The sequence below is a fragment of the Salminus brasiliensis genome, chromosome 22 (genome assembly GCF_030463535.1).
Source record: "Salminus brasiliensis chromosome 22, fSalBra1.hap2, whole genome shotgun sequence".
Classification (NCBI taxonomy): Eukaryota; Metazoa; Chordata; class Actinopteri; order Characiformes; family Bryconidae; genus Salminus; species Salminus brasiliensis.
This window is the reverse complement of record NC_132899.1, coordinates 20,134,398-20,153,489: the sequence shown is the minus strand read 5'-3', so window position 1 is coordinate 20,153,489 and position 19,092 is coordinate 20,134,398. Positions and strand designations below refer to the sequence as shown.

The following is a 19,092-nucleotide window of genomic DNA, read 5'->3' as shown; positions in this document are numbered from 1 at the left end:
TTAGGCTCCCGTCTCTGTTGAGGCGTGGGTTCAAATCCCACCACTGCCAGTCAAGCTTTTGCAACAACCCCATCTCAGATTGGTCCCATGCTGGAATATGCTTAATGCTGTCTTTCAGCTGCCATTGCTTTGCGCTTTCCTGTGTTACCGAATGGTCATTGTCTGTTTCAGAGTTTCATAGCTAGCATGAAAGGGATCTTTTTCATGGGAGAGAGTGCATGCTTTTGTTTCTGCATATTCTGATTGTTTTTAAGATGATAAAACCTTGCAAAACAAAGGAAGCAGAAACTGCAACTGCAGAAAGTAGCGTGGCTGAGCGGTCTAAGGCGCTGGAGTAAGGCTCCAGTCTCTTCGGGGGTGTGGGTTCGAATCCCACTGCTGCCAAAAGCAGTTTTTTTTAGCTCAGAGACACAAAACTGCAAAAACAATGTTTTCAACAGAAAATTTTATTGTCTGAGACATTCTTTTTAAGGAATGCCTCCATAGTTTACTATATTTCAGCATGTTTGTGGATTTTCTGATCAAATACTTCACTCAAAGTTTTTTCATGACAACATTTACAAGGAAGCTTATGTTACAACCAGACAACCAATCTGGGAACACTGCAATTGCACACAATATTCTGTTTGTTTGTCAAAACACTATAGCCTTCATTTTTCCAAAGCAGACAAAGGAGGTTGTTGAGAGAGGTAGTGTGGCCGAGTGGTCTAAGGCGCTGGATTTAGGCTCCAGTCTCTGTTGAGGCGTGGGTTCAAATCCCACCACTGCCAGTGAAGCTTTTGCAACAACCCCATCTCAGATTGGTCCCATATTGGAATATGCTTAATGCTGTCTTTCAGCTGCTATTGCTTTGCGCTTTCCTGTGTTACCGAATGGTCATTGTCTGTTTCAGAGTTTCATAGCTAGCATGAAAGGGATCTTTTTCATGGGAGAGAGTGCATGCTTTTGTTTCTGCATATTCTGATTGTTTTTAAGATGATAAAACCTTGCAAAACAAAGGAAGCCGCAACTGCAGAAGGTAGCGTGGCCGAGCGGTCTAAGGCGCTGTATTAAGGCTCCAGTCTCTTCGGGGGCGTGGGTTTTAATCCCACTGCTGCCAAAAGCATTTTTTTTTAGCTCAGAGACACAAAACTGCAAAAACAATGTTTTCAACAGAAAATTGTATTGTCTGAGACATTCTTTTTAAGGAATGCCTCCATAGTTTACTATATTTCAGCATGTTTGTGGATTTTCGCATCAAATACTTCACTCAAAGTTTTTTCATGACAACATTAACAAGGAAGCTTATGTTACAACCAGACAACCAATCTGGGAACACTGCAATTGCACACAATTTTCTGTTTGTTTGTCAAAACACTGTAGCCTTCATTTTTCCAAAGCAGACAAAGGAGGTTATTGTAAGAGGTAGTATGGCCGAGTGGTCTAAGGCCCTAGATTTAGGCTCCAGTCTCTGTTGAGGCGTGGGTTCAAATCCCACCGCTGCCAGTCAAGCTTTTGCAACAACCCCATCTCAGATTGGTCCCATGCTGGAATATGCTTAATGCTGTCTTTCAGCAGCCATTGCTTTGCGCTTTCCTGTGTTACCGAATGGTCATTGTCTGTTTCAGAGTTTCTTAGCTAGCATGAAAGGGATCTTTTTCATGGGAGAGAGTGCATGCTTTTGTTTCTGCATATTCTGATTGTTTTTTAAGATGATAAAACCTTGCAAAACAAAGGAAGCAGCAACTGCTACTGCAGAAGGTAGCGTGGCCGAGCGGTCTAAGGCGCTGGATTAAGGCTTCTGTCTCTTCAGGGGTGTGGGTTCGAATCCCAATGCTGCCAAAAGCAGTTTTTTTTTTTACTCAGAGACACAAAAATGCACAAACAATGTTTTCAACAGAACATTTTATTGTCTGAGACATTCTTTTTAAGGAATTCCTTCATAGTTTACTATATTTCAGCATGTTTGTGGATTTTCTGATCAAATACTTCACTCAAAGTTTTTTCATGACAACATTTACAAGGAAGCTTATGTTACAACCAGACAACCAATCTGGGAACACTGCAATTGCACGCAATTTTCTGTTTGTTTGTCAAAACACTGTAGCCTTCATTTTTCCAAAGCAGACAAAGGAGGTTATTGTGAGATGTAGTGTGGCTGAGTGGTCTAAGGCGCTGGATTTAGGCTCCAGTCTCTGTTGAGGCGTGGGTTCAAATCCCACCACTGTCAGGCAAGCTTTTGCAACAACCCCATCTCAGATTGGTCTCATGCTGGAATATGCTTAATGATGTCTTTCAGCTGCCATTGCTTTGCACTTTCCTGTGTTACCGAATGATTATTGTCTGTTTCCGAGTTTCATAGCTAGCATGAAAGGGATCTTTTTCATGGGAGAGAGTGCATGCTTTTGTTTCTGCATATTCTGATTGTTTTTAAGATGATAAAACCTTGCAAAACAAAGGAAGCAGCAACTGCAACTGTAGAAGGTAGTGTGGCCGAGCGGTCTAAGGCGCTGGTTTAAGGCTCCAGTCTCTTCGGGGGAGTGGGTTCGAATCCCACTGCTGCCAAAAGCAGTTTTTTTTAACTCAGAGACACAAAAATGCACAAACAATGTTTTCAACATAAAATTTTATTGTCTGAGACATTCTTTTTAAGGAATGCCTCCATAGTTTACTATATTTCAGCATGTTTGTGGATTTTCGCATCAAATACTTCACTCAAAGTTTTTTCATTTACAAGGAAGCTTATGTTACAACCAGTCATCCAATCTGGCAACACTGCAATTCTGCTCCAGAACACTGCTCCAGTCTCTTAGGGGGTTTGGTTTGAATCCCCCCACTGCCCAAAGATGTCTTTTAAAGCTCAGAAATACAAAAATGCAAAATACTTTAAAAAGTAAACTTTATTGTCCGATATATTATTTTTGAGGAACGCCTCCAGAGTTTAGTATTGTTGTAAGAAAAGAAGAAAGCAAGAAGATAACAAAAATAAAGGATTGTTGTAATAGATATTTGAACATATTAAGGGGTTTGCATAGCTTGTGCAACAAAGGGTTAATCAAAAGGGTGCATATGATGTCTACTATATTGCAACATTAATTGCGTTTTCTTCAGTAGCTTAACAAGAAAATATACAGCACCCCAGATGGGACTCGAACCCACAATCCCTGGCTTAGGAGGCCAGTGCCTTATCCATTAGGCCACTGGGGCGAGGTGGAAGCTGCAGGTCCAACTAATCGTCTACATGATAACGCGTGTAGAGGTATTTCACATCGCTCACACAAAAGTACGGCGTTGGTTAAGAACACGTAGTTTAACTGACATGAGTCTACAGAGAGAGCTTTTAGCTAATTAATTGAATAACGTTAAGGAGGTAGCTAGCTAGCAAGTCGTCAGTCTCAGTGACTTACCGTGGGCTTTACACAAGCATCATTTGGTGTCCAGCGCTACCTAGATAGCTTAAACAAAAAATAATAACATTAGCGCTCTCAGTGTACAGTTACTTCAGTTCAGTGTAAAATATTAGCCAGCTAGCTAAATGTTTTTTTTATTTTTTACTGTCATGCTGTCTCACATTTAAACTGGAATTCATATAGCTAGCTAGCTAATTAAAAAAGTGGACATGGAGATGTGCCTAACAGTAGTTGGAGGTGCTGTAAACGTGATTCTGGTGTTCATCAATGTGGTGAGTTTCATAGCTTTCACACTGGGATTGACTAACATTCGTTACATAGTTAATAGCTAGATTATTTGATTCCGGATTTTAAATATTTTTCATAGTTCTACTTTTTTATTTGTTTGTTTTTTGTTTTTATTCGTAGTAGTATGAATCCAAGCACGCATCGTGTCCTCTGTTGTCGTTTGCGGTCCTGTCCTGCTTTGTTTTTCTAAGTTAACGTGACTTTTATTATGAAGAAACCAGGAACCGGCACCCAGTCCATGTCTGCCTCCATGCGTCTCATGTTGTGTTGAGAAGTTAGTGACGGGTGAAAGTTGAGTTAGTCGGCTTGACGTTTAAGCTGTGAAGGGCGTAAAGTTTAACAAGGTACATGTTAAATCTCTGGTTGGTAGGGTCTGAAATGTTTAAACGAATAGTTTGAATATTATGAAGGTTTGGTGTATTTTAGGGTGAGTGCTGGCTTTGCGCGCCAAGTCCAATTAGCAAGCGTGCGCTTCCTAGCGCTAGTTCTAGCTAATTTCAGTCGTTACAATTATGAATGTTAGCTGATAACGTTCATTTTACTTTAATTGAAACTAAATCGACACCTAGATTACTGCTAACATAAAAACCCATAGATTTGCTAAGAACCGTGATCGCCACCATTCCTATATATCGAACATCGTGACTAGCGTGAGGTAGCTAGTGCTAGCTAACCGCCCTAACTTAGCTAGGCTTAGCTAAGCAATAATACGCTTATAATAAAACTAGCTATAAAAAATCTAGCTCTTTAAAATCGGTTTAAAACACTATGTGATGTACTGAGTGGTGGTATGAGTAGTTTCTGTTTAAGGGCCTATTAGGTTAAAGACTAGAGTACACTTGTCTAGCCAGATCAGACGTCTTTGTTTAGTGTGGTTAACTAACGCTAGCCAAGGAACGAGCTCACCGTTGTCGGTCTGTGCTTTAGGATTTCTGGATATTTTAGTGCTAGCTACCTTTTGAGTTGTCTTAAAATGCTAGCTCATGAATACGTGCAGACAGTAGACACACTAAACCGACTGTTTTCCTTTTTTCTGTCCAGGCAGTTCAGTTAAAGGGAACTCGAATGGCGTCTGAAGATATTGCTCAGCTTACAGAGGCGCTGGCCAAAACTCATGTTGGGGAAGAACTAAGCTACAAGGGTCAAGGCCAGAAGCTGGATGACAAACAATCAGGTATGAAAATGTTCAGATTGTAACATTTAAGTGAATGATATTTAAATGGATCCAGTGGATGATCCCATAAATTCAGGCATATTGGAATAATTGAGTGTGTCTCTCTCTGTTGCAGTGGAAAAGATAGTTCGAGAGATAGAACAGTTCAAGGGTCTGAAGGCATTGAGACTGGAAGGAAATACTTTTGGGGTAGAAGCAGCATACGCCATAGCAAAAGCTCTTGAGTCACAAAAGGAGCTTCAGGTACCTTGATTTTCCTAATTTTAGGTGTCCTTGTTTTTTCTTGCATCTGTTTTTGCTTTGGAACAAAAACTGACATTTGTTTGTGGGTGTGTTTTTCTTTTTTTCTTGTAAGAGATGTCACTGGAGTGACATGTTCACAGGTCGCCTTCGTTCTGAAATTCCTCCTGCATTGGTGAGTCAGTCCGCGGTCAACAATGGAAGTTATGCATGTTTTAAAATGTGCATTTTAACACACAACAGAACCTAAAACCTAATTCTAACCTCTTTTAGAAATCACTGGGAAATGCATTGATAATCTCAGGGACCAAGCTTACTGAACTGGATTTGAGTGACAATGCTTTTGGTCCAGATGGTGTAAAGGGCATTGAAGCCCTCCTGAAGAGCCCTGTGTGCCATACCCTACAGGAACTCAGGCTCAACAATTGTGGCATGGGCATTGGAGGTGGAATTGTAAGTAGTGGTAACTGATGCTGGGAATGTTTGAACATTCAAGGCTTACCCTTCAGGCATTAACGATGGAAGTTTTATTATTATTTTTGTAGATCCTGGCTTCTGCATTGACAGAGTGCTACAAGCAGTCAAGTGCTTTGGGCTCACCTCTGAAGCTGAAAGTTTTCATTGCGGGACGCAATCGTTTGGAGAATGATGGTGCCACTGCTCTTGCCCATGCATTTCAGGCAACGAAACCTCTATTTTTTTCTTTTTATTATTTTCTATTTGTGTTTCACATTCATTTTGAAGGGATATCATTCTTTTGTACAGATGATTGGTAGTCTTGAGGAGGTCCACATGCCACAGAATGGGATCAATCATCCTGGGATCACAGCTTTGGCGACTGCAATGCAGCACAATCCCAACCTCTGCGTCCTCAACCTCAATGACAATACCTTCACAAAGAGAGGAGCGCTTGCCATGGCCCAGGTGTGCTGTCTACATATGGTCAAGTAATCAAGTTTTATTGAATTAGTGCTGCCATGATGACCTTAGAACTGTGGCATAGTGTTCTTTCCACCTTCTTTTCCATTAAACGGTGGGAGAGACAATGTATTTTTTTTATATAGAACTTATATGTTGCAGCGTATCCATATGTACATTATAACCCAAATGATAATGAAAAGCTCAGTTAAAATGGCTCAGGTCTTCTTCTTTGAATATGTTGTGTTGGGAAGCTAGTTACCTCTGTAAGAACAGGTGAGCTACTGTACAATACAACCCCTTGATAAAAAATGATAAGAAGCAAACTCTTGAAAGTGGGTGTGGCAAAATAAGGTAGGATGGTAGGATGGCTCTACCATAACTTCATTCTCCCAGCTGCAGGTAGCATTGTGTGATAAATGGGGTCCTAATTAGTGATTGGGATTTAAAAATAAATCATGTAAGGTTTCATGATGCTCTTATTAAACAATTGTAAGTAAAGTTATTAAATGTTTATTACCTTTTTTTATCTTGGGGAAATAATGAGTGAAAAAACTTGTAGTAAACTTTTTGGTTTGCAGGAAATAAACAGGCCAAATAGATTTTATTGTAAATGCTTGGTTGTGTTATGAAACGTAATATTCATAGTGTACCTCAACAGGATTATTGTAATAAAGCAGTAGTTTAGTTGCATACTCTGCTCTGTTTTCAGGCCCTCAGGCACCTGCGCAGCATTCGGGTTATTAATTTTGGTGACTGTCTGGTACGTTCTGAAGGTGCCATTGCCATAGCAGCAGCCCTAAGGGATGGATTGACTGTTATCAAGGTCAGTATGTTAGTGTTTTAATACAATCTTCTTTGTATTTATGTGAATAAATGCTGCAATTAAACCTGCACACTAAATGCCTTAAGGGTGATATTTATCGTGTCTTAAGATGAAAGGTTGTCAGTAGATGCATGAGAAAGGGTATTCATATTCTGACTTGTGTGCAATACTTAAATTAGTTTTCTGGGTGGTTATTAGGTTTTTTTTTTTTGTTTAATTATAAATCAGTCCAAAGTTGTGAATCATATTATTTGAATGAAAAACATTACAGCAATCAAAGTTGATATTTACAGGAGGATTTTGTATTTATTACATTCTTGCACAGGAATGCATAAGAACACATGTTTATAAACTAAAATCTAGTGCCATTTCTTACAGGTTTCTGTGCAGGAAAAAATGTAACATTTCCTAAATCTGAAAGCCTTTTCTAAAACTCTCCTTTAGGAAGCCCATATTTACAGTACCTCATTTATCTAATCAGTCCTTCATTAAAGTAAATCAGGTGAGCTGCTGTTGAAACCGAACAAATCCATACAGTGACTGGAGTCAAAAACCTGTTTTCTAACAAACATCAGGAGTTGTACTGTGACTAGTCACGTTCTGTCTACTTTTGTTAATGTTTATTTTTTAGGTATTACATACATTGTGTTATATAACACATTTACAGTCAGAAACATACTGCAGAGATCAAAATCTTTAAAACAATCATCCAATCAAGCTTGTTTTAAAACTAAATTGAAAATAAAACCTACTTTTATTCTCTGGCCCAGGAAGATGTCCGAGACCTGTTTCATCATTGTGTGTATGGAGACAGTGTGTCTCTTTTATGCTGTCTATGTATTATTGTGTTAATGGGTTTCACTCACTTGTGTATACAACCCACAAACTGCTTGCCTGTTTCTGATTTGTAGGAGCTGAATCTGTCTTTTGGTGAAATTTCAGAAGCTGCAGCTTTGGTAGTTGCTAGGGCAGTTCGGAACAAAGCTGACCTAGAGAAGCTGGACCTGAATGGTAACCTTTTAGAAATTATGGCATTTACAAACTCTCAACCAACTGGATTAAAATATTGTAAAAAATGACTGACTTGCATGAAAACATACAGCACACCACTGTAACCACCATATAATCTGTAAACATGACTTGAAGAGAATCAATCTTAAAGTTTCAAGCACTGATTGACGGAGAGTTGTTTGAGAATTGTAACAGTTGTAATGTGAACTTGATGTTTCTGGACAGGAAACTGTCTAGGAGAGGATGGCTGTGAAGCTCTCAGAGAGGCCTTGGAAAGTGTGGACAGGGCAGATGTGCTTGGCTCACTCAGGTATACATATTTTTTTGTGTTCACTCTTCTAACACTCTGAATTTAACTCGGGAGACTAAAAACATGAGGAGAATGTGAAAGCTTCTTGATGATGATACAGGCTTGTCAAGTATTTCCACACATTTGTTTTCCCCTTAGAATGGCTCACGTGGGATGCAAACATACCTGCGAGCCAGAATTAGCCTGATAAAGGTTCTGATCTGGTCCACAAAATACATTTAGAATCCTCAAATGTAACCCTGATTTTAGCTGCTTACTGAAAGAATCCCCTCTCCCTGAACTGCTAGACACGAACAGGGGGAGAGTCACAGCAGAACCTAGCAAAGATGGGATGCAAGTATCAGAATCATTTCACTAATCTGTGTTCATACTGCAATGGTCTAATAAATATTTATACATTTACATATAATTTTGTTTTTTTTAATCAAACCCAACTCTGATCACTGAACACATCAATAGCATTAATAGCTTAATTGGAACATATTGCAGAGATGAAAGTTAGTGTTAGTCAGGCAGTAGTCCAGATGTCATTTAAGTCAGAGGAAGTTGTCTGATAACACTGTTCCGTTTGTACACTTTTAGCCAAAACCCAAAATGTGAGTGAAATGGACAGTGTCAAGTTTTCCAGTAACAATCTGTCTAGCTCCTTTTACATTGAACTTTGTCTAATGTAGGCCTTTTTTTTTATTGTTTACAGTGATGATGAAGGGGAACCAGATGAGGAAGATGATGCTGAGGAGGAGGAGGAGGAGGAGGAGGAGGATGATGATGATGATGATGAGGAGGAGGAGGAGGAGGAGCAGGAGCAGGAGCAGGAGCAGCAGAACTATGTAAATGGGACAAAAGAAAATGGCAGAGGTGAAGGAAGCCCAGCAAAGGTAGGATACACTGACTGCCTAATGCACAGATGGGGATATGGCTCACCATTTCACAGATTTCTGATAACCTTGAAAGCTGAGAAAATAAAATACTACAGTGTTCTTTTTCCACAGATGACCCTCTGCAATCCTGATCTCTTATCCTTCTTTCATTCGCCAACATCAGAGAAATTGCTTAACCTTGGAGCCAAGAGGACACAGCTCATTGAGCAGCAGGTATAGTGAATCGCTGGGCCAGCTTGTCAGATCTGTTACATTTTATGTTTTCAGGCCACTTTAATTATTATGATTATGATTTTTTTTTTGTGATCAGGCTTTTTGTTAACATTTATGTTCCTCGACATATCAGCTTGATTTTTCAGATGCTGCCAAAATTGCTGAGTTTTTTCTTCAGATCTGTTCAGTGTATGAGGAAGTGGCAGAAGTGAAGCAAGTTGTATTAGAAACTACTGGTATGAGCGCGGTGCTTTACTCTAAATATTTTCTTTTCCTCTAGTTTAATATTTTTGTTTTTTTGTTCCTTTCCTTCATTAATCATGTAATCAATGACACCCCGCTCCCCTCTTGTATTATACAGATACTCTGTTGAGGAAAGCCTTTTCCAATCCTCACTTTCAGACTTACATTTTTATGTCCTCACTGATGGTGAACCTGGGGCTTTTAAAGGTACCACTTTTATTAGTGTGACTTATCTTTCATGTTTGTCGCAGTGACTCATTCCTTCAGGTTACATTTTGATGTGAGCAATGTTTCACATTACCTCATGTTTTGCCTGTTGTACCTGCTCCTTTGTCAGGGTGAAAAGAAAATGAAGACGTGTGTCTTGCCTGGTCACCTCATTGTTCTGGAGCATTGTGTCGAACAGGACTACTTTTCTGTGGACCAGGCTGATGTTCTGGAAATCTTTTTGTCTCGGTAAGTGCACTTTTTTATTATTATTATTTTAGAGCTACTGGGAGGAGTAGTAGTGGTAGGACAGAGCAGGGCACAACTTAGGCCAGGGTAAAATGTAACATGAATTGTTTGTGGTAAGTAATTCAGGTAAAATTAGTGTTTTCTGCCACAACCTTAAAGGATAGCCATGGTACTTTTTAAACTTCAATTCTTTTCTTTACTCCTTATATTCCCAACACTGTCAGTCTGTTGCAGTTAGTAAATTATTAATTTGTTTCTTCTCTCTTGCTGCTTTCAAATTGAGTTTAAAAGTGAGACTTATTTCTCTTCACTCTGCTTTGACTATCTGGATTAACCTTTTGGATTTTTGTCTGTTTTGTCTTTTAGGAATGGCAAAGTCTTAGAGACTTGTTCCAATGCTAGAGATTCCCTCATAACCACACTGGAGAAGAAAATCGCTGCTTAGTACTTTGCGTAGTCACTGACAATGCCTTATATGGGTCAAAAACGTCAGCCAAGTACAGAACCTGAATGTTTTGTTTTCCTTTTTCTTTTTTAAAGGACTCAGGATTCAATCTTTAATTGTCAGTGATCTCCTTAACCGTCAGTTAGGTCTTATAGGGAATATTAGTTGAGTCTTTGCTGTAATGTAAAGGTCATTAAGGTTTGACCTGTACAAATGTAGTGCCTCATAAGTACACAACTAATTTAAGCCAAAAGGTAGCTTGGTTCTTTTGTGCATTACAAAGTTTTCAGATGTTCAGATCTGGCATAAGTGTTGTAGGAAGCCAGACTTTATTTAAGTTTTTGATTGGGGTTGGGTTGATTGGCACTTTGTGATGATTGAAATGGTTACAACATTTTAAAGAGGAAAACAATGTATGAAACTCATGAAATGGAGAATTATCCTTCTGTATTCTAAGTAAAACTCAGTAAAACTGACCAAAAACAAAACTGCCTTAAAAAAAACTCTCCATTTCAAATATTTTTGTCTGGCTAAACTTAGGGTTGCCTATACGCACAAATGTATGTCATTTGTTTCATGCCAGACTGAATCAGGTTTTTTTTTTTTTATAGAGCAAAGGTGAACACATGCAAGGACAAGGGACGGATAACAACTATTATCATCTCATGCATCTAATTTATAACATATCTTTCTTTTTTACACAAAACATTAAAACGAAAAAAAAGCAATAGATTGAACGTGATTAATGCTGAAGTGTCGTGTTTTAGCTTGTGAACATAAGCTACTGTCTGATGGTAATTACAGTGTAGCACTCTGAACCTTTACACACTGATATATTTGAGAATGTCAAATCAAGTATGAAGTATTGGTAGGGTTTTTTTTGTTTTGTTTTTTAAGTAGTTGAACTGTTCAGGGAACAGCTGGTAAAAGGGAACAATAAAAAGTATTGTGTGCAGGTTATGTACAATACTCTCAGCTGTACAGTTGTATTCAGTGCATTCCATTGTATTTGAAATAAAGCAATTATTTTTGTGAAGAGATTGTCTTAATTTCATATTACGGTGTTATCAAGTCTGTTGATTATGAAAAGCTATAGATTGAAATGTGTGGACTTCTAGGTCAGAATTAAATGATCACATACTGAATACCACAGTAATCCATATTTGTTTGCAGTGAAATTTGTTATTTGAGTGAGATTTACATACGCATGACGGTTCAGTGTTCTACAGTAATTAATTCTAAAGCAATAAGAGACAGAAAATAGCTTCTTTTTTATGTCCAGATTTGTCAGTTCGATAAACTGTCATGCAAAAATGTCTTAATTTTAGAAAAGTTCTAAACTTTCAATGGAAGTCAGTATGAAAAGATTTCATTTGGAGTGTTTCTATTGGTCCATTCAATTCGGAAATTCAGACACAATGTAGGGAATAAAAGACAGATTCACATTATTGTTAAAAAAAAAAAAGACAAAAATGACTATGTAAGGTTTTAGCTGACAGAGTGCCTTATTGTTTTAGAAATAACCTCTCCTTTTAGATACAGATTTTGTAACTGCTTGTAAAACATGTTTTTTTTCCCCTAACAAGTTTATTTGATCTATTTATTGTATTTGATTCCAAACATTTTAGCTTTAATTAAATTGAGTGCTTTAATTCAGACATCAGATGAAGTACTGTACCTCATTGATACCAGCTAACACAGGCAGGGTGCGGGGCTGTGTTGGGCTTGGGCACTAGTGCACACTGGGCTGCACTGAAAGGGGGATGTATGAAGTTTGTTTAGTGAGGGGAGAGTGCCGAGGGAGATCTAGTGAAAGGGACGGGATTCATTACCAGCAGCTGACGGACTTGTACCCTCGCCTGCTTGTCTGTCTGTGAGTATCCTGTCACGAAAGCTGCGCTTTACTTTAGTGGTTCAGTACTCGGCGCACTTTTACGCACAGTAGAAGTAAATTGTGGTATTTCTATTTTACAGAATTGACAAGTAACTGATAAAGGCAGTTAAAGGGGCTTTTAAAGGGCACATCAGGCCGGGCTGGTGGAGAATAATTGGAGGTGGAATGTCTTCAGTCCACGGTTACCTTCGCAGCCTTCAGTGAAACACTGCGCCTTTGTGCGGCAACTGAGCTGCGGTCTGTCCCACACACTCCTCCTCACACTCACCTCGCCACTGCGAATTCCTCCATGCCTTGTCTTTGCCATAGCTGCACTCTGAGCAACAGCGTGTGTGTGAAGTAAGGTGTTTTTCACCCAGGTTTCATCGACTTCTGCTATTAAGAGATTATTATTTTTTTTATTTCAATAAATTACTATATTAATTGAACTTAAAACAAATAAATGTTTTAAAGCAAGTGTTTGAGACTACAGAAAGCACCGGATCTGCTGAACTTTTAGCAATGAAGGTAAGCGAGACTGTTCTTTGGAAAAGTAAAGTCCCTGGTTTTACTGTCTTTCATTGGTGTATTTTGTTCTGAACGCAGTAATCGTGGGATTTTGTGGGCTTTCGTTAGACATTCCTGCTCTAATCCCATCCAGTCTGGAAGCTGTGAACATGCTTTACTGTTTAGTGTGTTTTCTTTAATGGAGTACAGGATTGCTGCACACAGGACAGTAAGAATGGCTGTAGCTTTTTGCTTCACGATTCACTTGTTAAATGTCCTCTCCTCGGGGAGGTGAAGCGCACAGCCACTGGAATGTGAGTTTTGCAGCAGTTAATGCAGCATAAGCAAACCGCAATGAGGCCAACGGGGATTAAACATGTGCACTTTAATAATAATAAGCCACTAGGAACACCAATCATTAGTTCTGTGACAAAGACTGAGATTCAGCTTCATGCCTTCTGTCTTATAAACAGAGCAACATGTGGAGCCTCTCTAGGTGGACAGCTGCGTTCCTGCTTCTCCTCTGCATCCATGAAGTGAAGGCAGGAAAGTGCACCAGATTCTGCATATGTGACAGTATCCAGCTCACTGTGGCTTGTGTCAACAAGAACCTGACTGAGGTTCCACCTACCATTGACGAGGTATGACAAGCCAGGCATTAACACTGGGAAAGGAAGCGAACTGCAGGATTTTCAAGAAGCCAGTTTTTGAAAAGCAATAGTTGGTCTGTATACAGGTGTGGAAGATACTAGAGTAGTTGTACCTCATCCCTGCAGAAGGGGAAAAAACAGCCTGTCCAACTCAAACTGGTTAAAGTGGTTGACCTGTTTAGTTTTTTAACAGTATAGGGTATGATTTTGATTGAATTTGATAGATTAGCTGGTCTGTCAGCATGAGTCTGACCACGCTGGTCCACCAGTATAGTGAATTACTATTTCCTGGATGAAAAACATACGTTTTACTTCATGTAGACCTTAAAAATATTCCTTGCATGTGTCAACGGTAATGAGATTTACATCTCTGTCCGTTGAATTCCAGTGTATTTATTAATAATTTAGCTAAGATTAAGATCAGCAGTCCACAAACTGTCCACAATTATGCTAATTTAATTTTATGTGAAGACCTTTGCCCACCAAACCGTAAATTTCACACCACCTCATCACACTCCATCAAGAAAAGCAAACTTTTAATGTTCTCTTAAAACATCTACTTTTTACCTTCATGTGATTTTGCTTCATATATAAAATCACTCAATATATTTCTGCCTCCATATGTCCATTATGTTAACGAAGTAACATTGACCACAGCACCAGTCACTTAAATATAAAGTATTGTTTAAAATCTGTACTTTTTACACCTCTGCCATCTACCCAGATCACAGTCAAGTTGGACTTGAGAGGTAATAACCTACTGGAGCTTCCTACAGGAGCATTCTTGCATACACCTTACCTCACCCACTTGTCCCTCCAACGCAGTAAAATCCTTAAAGTGAGAGAAGGAGCGTTCCGCAGCCTTGGCCGCTTGGTTTTCCTCAACTTGGCCTACAACAATATTGAGATCCTCTACCAGGTGAGACAAGCCTTATTCATGCACAAGATCTGATTTGTTTTTCATAAGGACTAGAGGAGGGTGGGGTACAGTGCAGAATAAAATGTATGTAGTTAACAGAATTTAGTAGATCACCCATAGCAAGCTGATCTGCCCACCCGTTTGTAGCACTAACAATGCTCCCGACACTAGGAGGGTAAAGACGTAACCAATGTCTCCTCCAATACATACAAAGCCAGCCATCGCCTCTTTTCAAACTGCTGCCAACACTTTCATAGCCAGGAGGCCGAGGTGCTATGAAGAAAGCGCCAGGTCCCCACCTCCACTGCACCAGCTAACAGACGTCTTCAGCAAAATCTAAAATGTGTTAGCCTGTGCCCCATTCTGTCCCATGTTGCATTAGGGCTGTTGCTCTGTGCATATTGGCTCCTATTATAATGCTCCTTGCTCCACTTTATCTTGATCACAGGAGTCGTTTGATGGGCTTTCCTCTCTGAAGCAGCTGCTCCTCGACCACAACAGAATAGAAGAGATCCAGCCTGGAGCTTTCTCACAGCTGGGCTTTCTTAACCTTCTCTCTCTCACCCACAACCAACTAGTATATATACCGAACATGGCCTTTCAGGGCCTGCAGAACATCAAATGGTTACGGCTCAGTCACAACTCTCTCAATTACCTTGACATTGAAGCTTTTGCAGGCCTCTTCACACTTACCCGTCTCAGCCTTGATAACAACGAGGTGCAGTTTTTCCCCACTGAAACGATGACCAGGTGAGATCATGCCCATTATTCCCAGAGTTGCCAGTTTATCAAATACCTACGCTGCTGTGCCTGGTGCTTTTGTACCAGGGCAATATCCACTAGCATGCCACTATCATGTTGGTGTCACTGCTGTGCAGATAATACCTGGTTTGATTTGATGACACACCTTCATTTTTCCTTTCTTCTCCGTAGGTTGCCTGAAGTGACTCGCCTGGACTTGAGCTACAATCCCATGACCTATCTTGGAGAGGAGGCAGTTTCCATGGCCAAGCTCACACACCTGTTTCTGGATCACAACTCCCTGCAGGATTTCTCCAACATGGCTGTTTTGCTTTCTCCTCGTCTCAGCCACCTGGACCTCAGTCACAACCAGCTACGTGTCTTGCAGCCTTTTGCTCCTGGCTCACCCAAACTTACTCGCCTCAACCTGGCAGGCAACCCCATCTACTGCAGCTGTTACTTGCGTCCACTGCGAGAGTGGGCAATCCGGGAGCGTGTGCGCTTGGGGGGAGCTTGCAGAGGTCCGCCACACCTTTCAGAGGAGAACCTGGAGGCAGTACAGCCTGCTGATTTGCGCTGCCAGAGCCAAGAGGCCATGCTGAAAGCTGAGCTGGAGGAGCTGAGGAGACTTCCAGCACTGCCCACAACGCCACCTCCTGACAAAGTCCAGTGTCCAGCCAACTGTGTCTGTGAGGTGAGCGAGAATCAGAATCACCTTATTGACCAACTACACTTGCATGCTAGAGGAATTTGTCGTTTGTCATGTCCATCTGTGTCTTTACATACTTTGTTAGCCTCATTTCACCCTGTTCTTCAATGGTCAGGACCCCACAGAACCTCCACAGAACAGGTAGTTTTTTGGTGGGTTTGTATTGCAGTGACACTAAAGTGGTGGTGGTGTATTATTGTGAGTTGCATCAGTGGTATGGGTGGACAAGTGTTTTCGGCCACCTCAGAGTCATTGCTGGACTGAGAACAGTCCACCAGAAATATCTAGCCAACAGCGTCTTGTGAGCAGCATTCTGTGACCATTGATGAAGAATTAGAGGATGACCAACTCAAACTGTGCAGCAGCAGATGAGCTTCTGTCTCTGACTTTACATTGAGGTAGGAGTGTCTAAAGTGACAGTGAGTGGACACACAGTAGCACTGCCGTCTCTGATCCACTCAAACCAGTGCAATACACACAATATCAGGCCACCAGGCCAGCAGGCCACCACCACGTCAGCTTTTTGCAGAGAATTGTTCAGTTTTGATATCACATTGGTATCAAATGTGCCCTGCCAGAGATGCAAATTGTAGCTTATAAAATATAACATGCATTCATGTTTAGATATTGAAACGCATGCAAGTTTTAGGGGTGTAACAATTCACAAAACTCAATGTTTTTGTAAAAGAGGAGTATGAGAGCAGTATCAGAAAAAAAGACATGATTTGTATCAAAGGAAAATTATTTAAAAGTGAATTACATTCATGTAAATGTAAATTTCCCAGTAGCAGAAAATCAGATAATGCTGCTTTAAGTAAAGTTCTTTAATTAAAAACAATATATTTATATTGTCTAATGTCTGTCTTATGTCCTATCCATGTGTTTATATGTTATTGATGAGACAGCAATAAAATATGCTGTGATACAATATGAGATTTTATTATTCACTATTACTATCACTTTACTATCACTAGTAAATACCTTTTCCCCATTGAATCTCTGTTTAATGCAATATTAACATTTTCACCCTAGGCTGAGAACCATCACTCATCCTGTGAGAACAGGGGCCACACAAAAGTTCCTCGAGGCTTCTCTCCAGACACCCGTTTGCTGGACTTGCGTGGCAACCACTTCCACTACATCCCTGCAAACAGTTTCCCAGGTGTGCCAGAGGTAGTTTCACTTCACCTGCAGCGCTGCAAGATTCACGAGGTGGAAGACGGTGCCTTCAGTGGTATGAAGGGCCTGGTCTACCTCTACCTGTCAGAAAATGACCTCACATCGCTAAGCCCAGATGCTTTCAAGGGACTCCCCCAGCTCACATACCTTCATTTAGAGAAGAATCGCTTCACCCAGTTCCCCAAAGGTGCCTTCAAGTTGCTGCCCGGCTTACTGGCTCTCCATTTGGAAAACAATGCCATCGCTAAGCTTGAGGCAGGGATCCTGACGGGTGCTGAGAAACTTAGGGGTCTGTTTCTCACCTCAAACACTATTACCTACATCAGTCCCAGGGCCTTTGACCCAGCTCCTGACCTTGACACACTGCACTTAGGCAGCAACAAACTTAAGGAGGTGCCCAGTGATGCCCTTTTGAAGACCAGTAGCTTGGCAGAGCTTCGCCTGTCATTCAATTCTATTCGTTGGATTGGAGCAGAAGCTTTTTTGCCAGTCGCAAGCTCTCTGAGACATCTGTATCTTGATAACATGGGTTTAGAGAAGGTGAGATTAGACCCATTATAATGCACACTGTGTAATGTGTATTATTTACTGTTTAATAGGAATATGATGTACTGGAATATAATGATATGTGTGAAAACTCTTAACGTCCACATCTCATCTCCAATTTGCTGATTTGAGAAGAACTGCAGGCAGCAGTAGGCTTCATTTGTTTTGAAAGGTGTGATTTCCCAGTATTGTAAACTGAGTGCACAGTCCTGTTAGAGCTACATTTGAGCTGCTGTAGAACAATGTTTACATTTACTCAGAATACACTTTTATACAATGTGTAACCTTCTTCCATCTGCAGATGTCCAAAGATTCACTTGCTGGTCTTCGGTCTGGCCTGAGGAGCCTTTTCATGGAAGGAAACCAGCTTGAGGATGTTCCTGACTTGAGTCAACTCACTGGGCTTGAAGCCATTAACCTAGCAGAGAATCCATTACTGTGTGACTGCCCACTCCTCCCTCTGCGCAAGTAAGGCTAATTTTCACCCTTGCAATAAAGCAATGTATGGCGTCAGTCTTCATTCCCAAAGTATTTTTGTAATAAACATCAGTATTGTCATTACATAAGAGCATAATTAGTCTTGTTTAAGAGGATGTAGTGCCTCATATTTAAAGGTAAAATCACTGTTCTTTTACCTAGACTGTACATTTAGTTACAGTTATTGCTGCTCAAGGGTCACACCAGATACAGAAAGCAAAAGGTTCTCACTTTTGCCATCCAGATACGTAATATTGGATTATTTCCCTCACTAAATAAATGATTGAATAGGTCTAATATTTTTGATAAGATTCTCCATTTGATAAAATACCAATAAATGCATGTTTATTCAGTATCATGTCTACTGATACACACTCCTACTGCACTTGATTTATTCATTCATTATTATTTATTTATCTGTATTCGAAATTATGCAGAAATATTGAACAGCCACCACCTTTCAAGCACCACTGTATGCTGTTCATTTGTAGAATACTATTTTGGGACAAATGCAATACTGCAGCATATTTTTTAGATCAAGATCAGGTTCTGTCATTTAACGGCTGTGTTATCAGTCAAAATGGATACACAAAGCATGTTCACATTTTAAAAAGTTTAAAATCTTTGCTTTACATCTACAGGTGGATAGAACGCGTGAACCTGAAGGTCAGAGCCACCTGTGCTTACCCACCCGAGCTCCGGGGCCAGAGAGTTAAGGATGTTTACGTCTTCAAAAGCTGTCCTGGAGAGAGGTCTCCTCCTACACAGACACCCAAGACCTCAAAAGCCCCGAAGGCCACAAAATCCAAACCCGCCCTTATTGGTGCTCCAAAGGTCATGAAAGTAGCTAAAGCGAAACCTAAACCACATAAGAATGTAAAAGCTCGCTCAGTGCAGAAATCCACTGCTATGAAACGCAAGTCAGTGTAGTCCAGCACCATGTACACCAGAGGTGTGTTATTAGGGCAGAAACTAAAGCATTTAAAGCTGTTTCTGACTCCTGCAGAAAACATGCCCCTGTATCGACATAAGACTTTCCATGCTTCATAACAGAAAGTATTGGGCATCAGAAACAACTTCCTGGACTGAACAGAAAA

At 40.3% G+C, this 19,092-nt stretch overlaps 2 protein-coding genes and 2 non-coding genes across 7 annotated transcripts; 3 read left to right on the top strand and 1 right to left on the bottom strand.

The window, feature by feature from the left end:
* Positions 1-688: 688 nt before the first annotated feature.
* On the top strand, positions 689-770 carry trnal-uag (transfer RNA leucine (anticodon UAG)). Its single transcript has one exon. It is a non-coding gene; the product is annotated as a tRNA-Leu (tRNA).
* Positions 771-3,113: 2,343 nt separating this feature from the next.
* trnar-ccu (transfer RNA arginine (anticodon CCU)) lies at positions 3,114-3,186 on the bottom strand. Its single transcript has one exon. It is a non-coding gene; the product is annotated as a tRNA-Arg (tRNA).
* A 748-nt stretch (positions 3,187-3,934) lies between these two features.
* rangap1b (Ran GTPase activating protein 1b) lies at positions 3,935-11,430 on the top strand. Of its 3 annotated transcripts, none has more exons than XM_072667203.1 (16): positions 3,935-4,021; positions 4,719-4,851; positions 4,967-5,094; positions 5,207-5,266; positions 5,365-5,544; positions 5,637-5,771; positions 5,857-6,015; positions 6,722-6,835; positions 7,747-7,846; positions 8,072-8,156; positions 8,854-9,034; positions 9,149-9,250; positions 9,384-9,486; positions 9,612-9,700; positions 9,831-9,949; positions 10,316-11,430. In XM_072667203.1, the coding sequence occupies exons 2-16, from the start codon at positions 4,743-4,745 to the stop codon at positions 10,392-10,394; spliced, it is 1,743 nt and encodes a 580-aa protein (XP_072523304.1). In that variant the 5' UTR covers positions 3,935-4,021; positions 4,719-4,742; the 3' UTR covers positions 10,395-11,430. The 3 variants fall into 3 exon arrangements, with proteins under 3 accessions (XP_072523304.1, XP_072523306.1, XP_072523305.1); XM_072667204.1 differs by lacking the exon at positions 3,935-4,021 and adding an exon at positions 4,498-4,591; XM_072667205.1 differs by lacking the exons at positions 9,612-9,700; positions 10,316-11,430 and having other exon boundaries at positions 9,831-9,876.
* A 1,141-nt stretch (positions 11,431-12,571) lies between these two features.
* chadlb (chondroadherin-like b) lies at positions 12,572-19,089 on the top strand. Of its 2 annotated transcripts, XM_072666963.1 has the most exons (9): positions 12,572-12,627; positions 12,742-12,795; positions 13,248-13,415; positions 14,149-14,343; positions 14,792-15,093; positions 15,277-15,778; positions 16,826-17,512; positions 17,820-17,986; positions 18,637-19,089. In XM_072666963.1, exons 2-9 carry the CDS (start codon positions 12,790-12,792, stop codon positions 18,923-18,925), a joined length of 2,316 nt encoding a protein of 771 aa, XP_072523064.1. In that variant the 5' UTR covers positions 12,572-12,627; positions 12,742-12,789; the 3' UTR covers positions 18,926-19,089. The 2 variants fall into 2 exon arrangements, with proteins under 2 accessions (XP_072523064.1, XP_072523063.1); XM_072666962.1 differs by lacking the exons at positions 12,572-12,627; positions 12,742-12,795 and adding an exon at positions 13,047-13,088.
* The last annotated feature ends 3 nt before the right edge of the window (positions 19,090-19,092 follow it).

What these genes read in the sequence shown, in the direction of transcription:
- rangap1b (XM_072667203.1), top strand. Translation starts at nt 4,743, where the DNA reads ATGGCGTCTGAAGATATTGCTCAGCTTACAGAGGCGCTGGCCAAAACT. An exon ending in AGTCACAAAAGGAGCTTCAG is followed by an intron (nt 5,095 to 5,206) that starts GTACCTTGATTT and finishes TTTTCTTGTAAG; the next exon opens with AGATGTCACTGGAGTGACAT. An exon ending in CTGAAATTCCTCCTGCATTG is followed by an intron (nt 5,267 to 5,364) that starts GTGAGTCAGTCC and finishes AACCTCTTTTAG; the next exon opens with AAATCACTGGGAAATGCATT.
- chadlb (XM_072666962.1), top strand. Translation starts at nt 13,047, where the DNA reads ATGTCCTCTCCTCGGGGAGGTGAAGCGCACAGCCACTGGAAT. An exon ending in CCCACTGAAACGATGACCAG is followed by an intron (nt 15,094 to 15,276) that starts GTGAGATCATGC and finishes TCTTCTCCGTAG; the next exon opens with GTTGCCTGAAGTGACTCGCC. An exon ending in CAGCCAACTGTGTCTGTGAG is followed by an intron (nt 15,779 to 16,825) that starts GTGAGCGAGAAT and finishes TTTTCACCCTAG; the next exon opens with GCTGAGAACCATCACTCATC.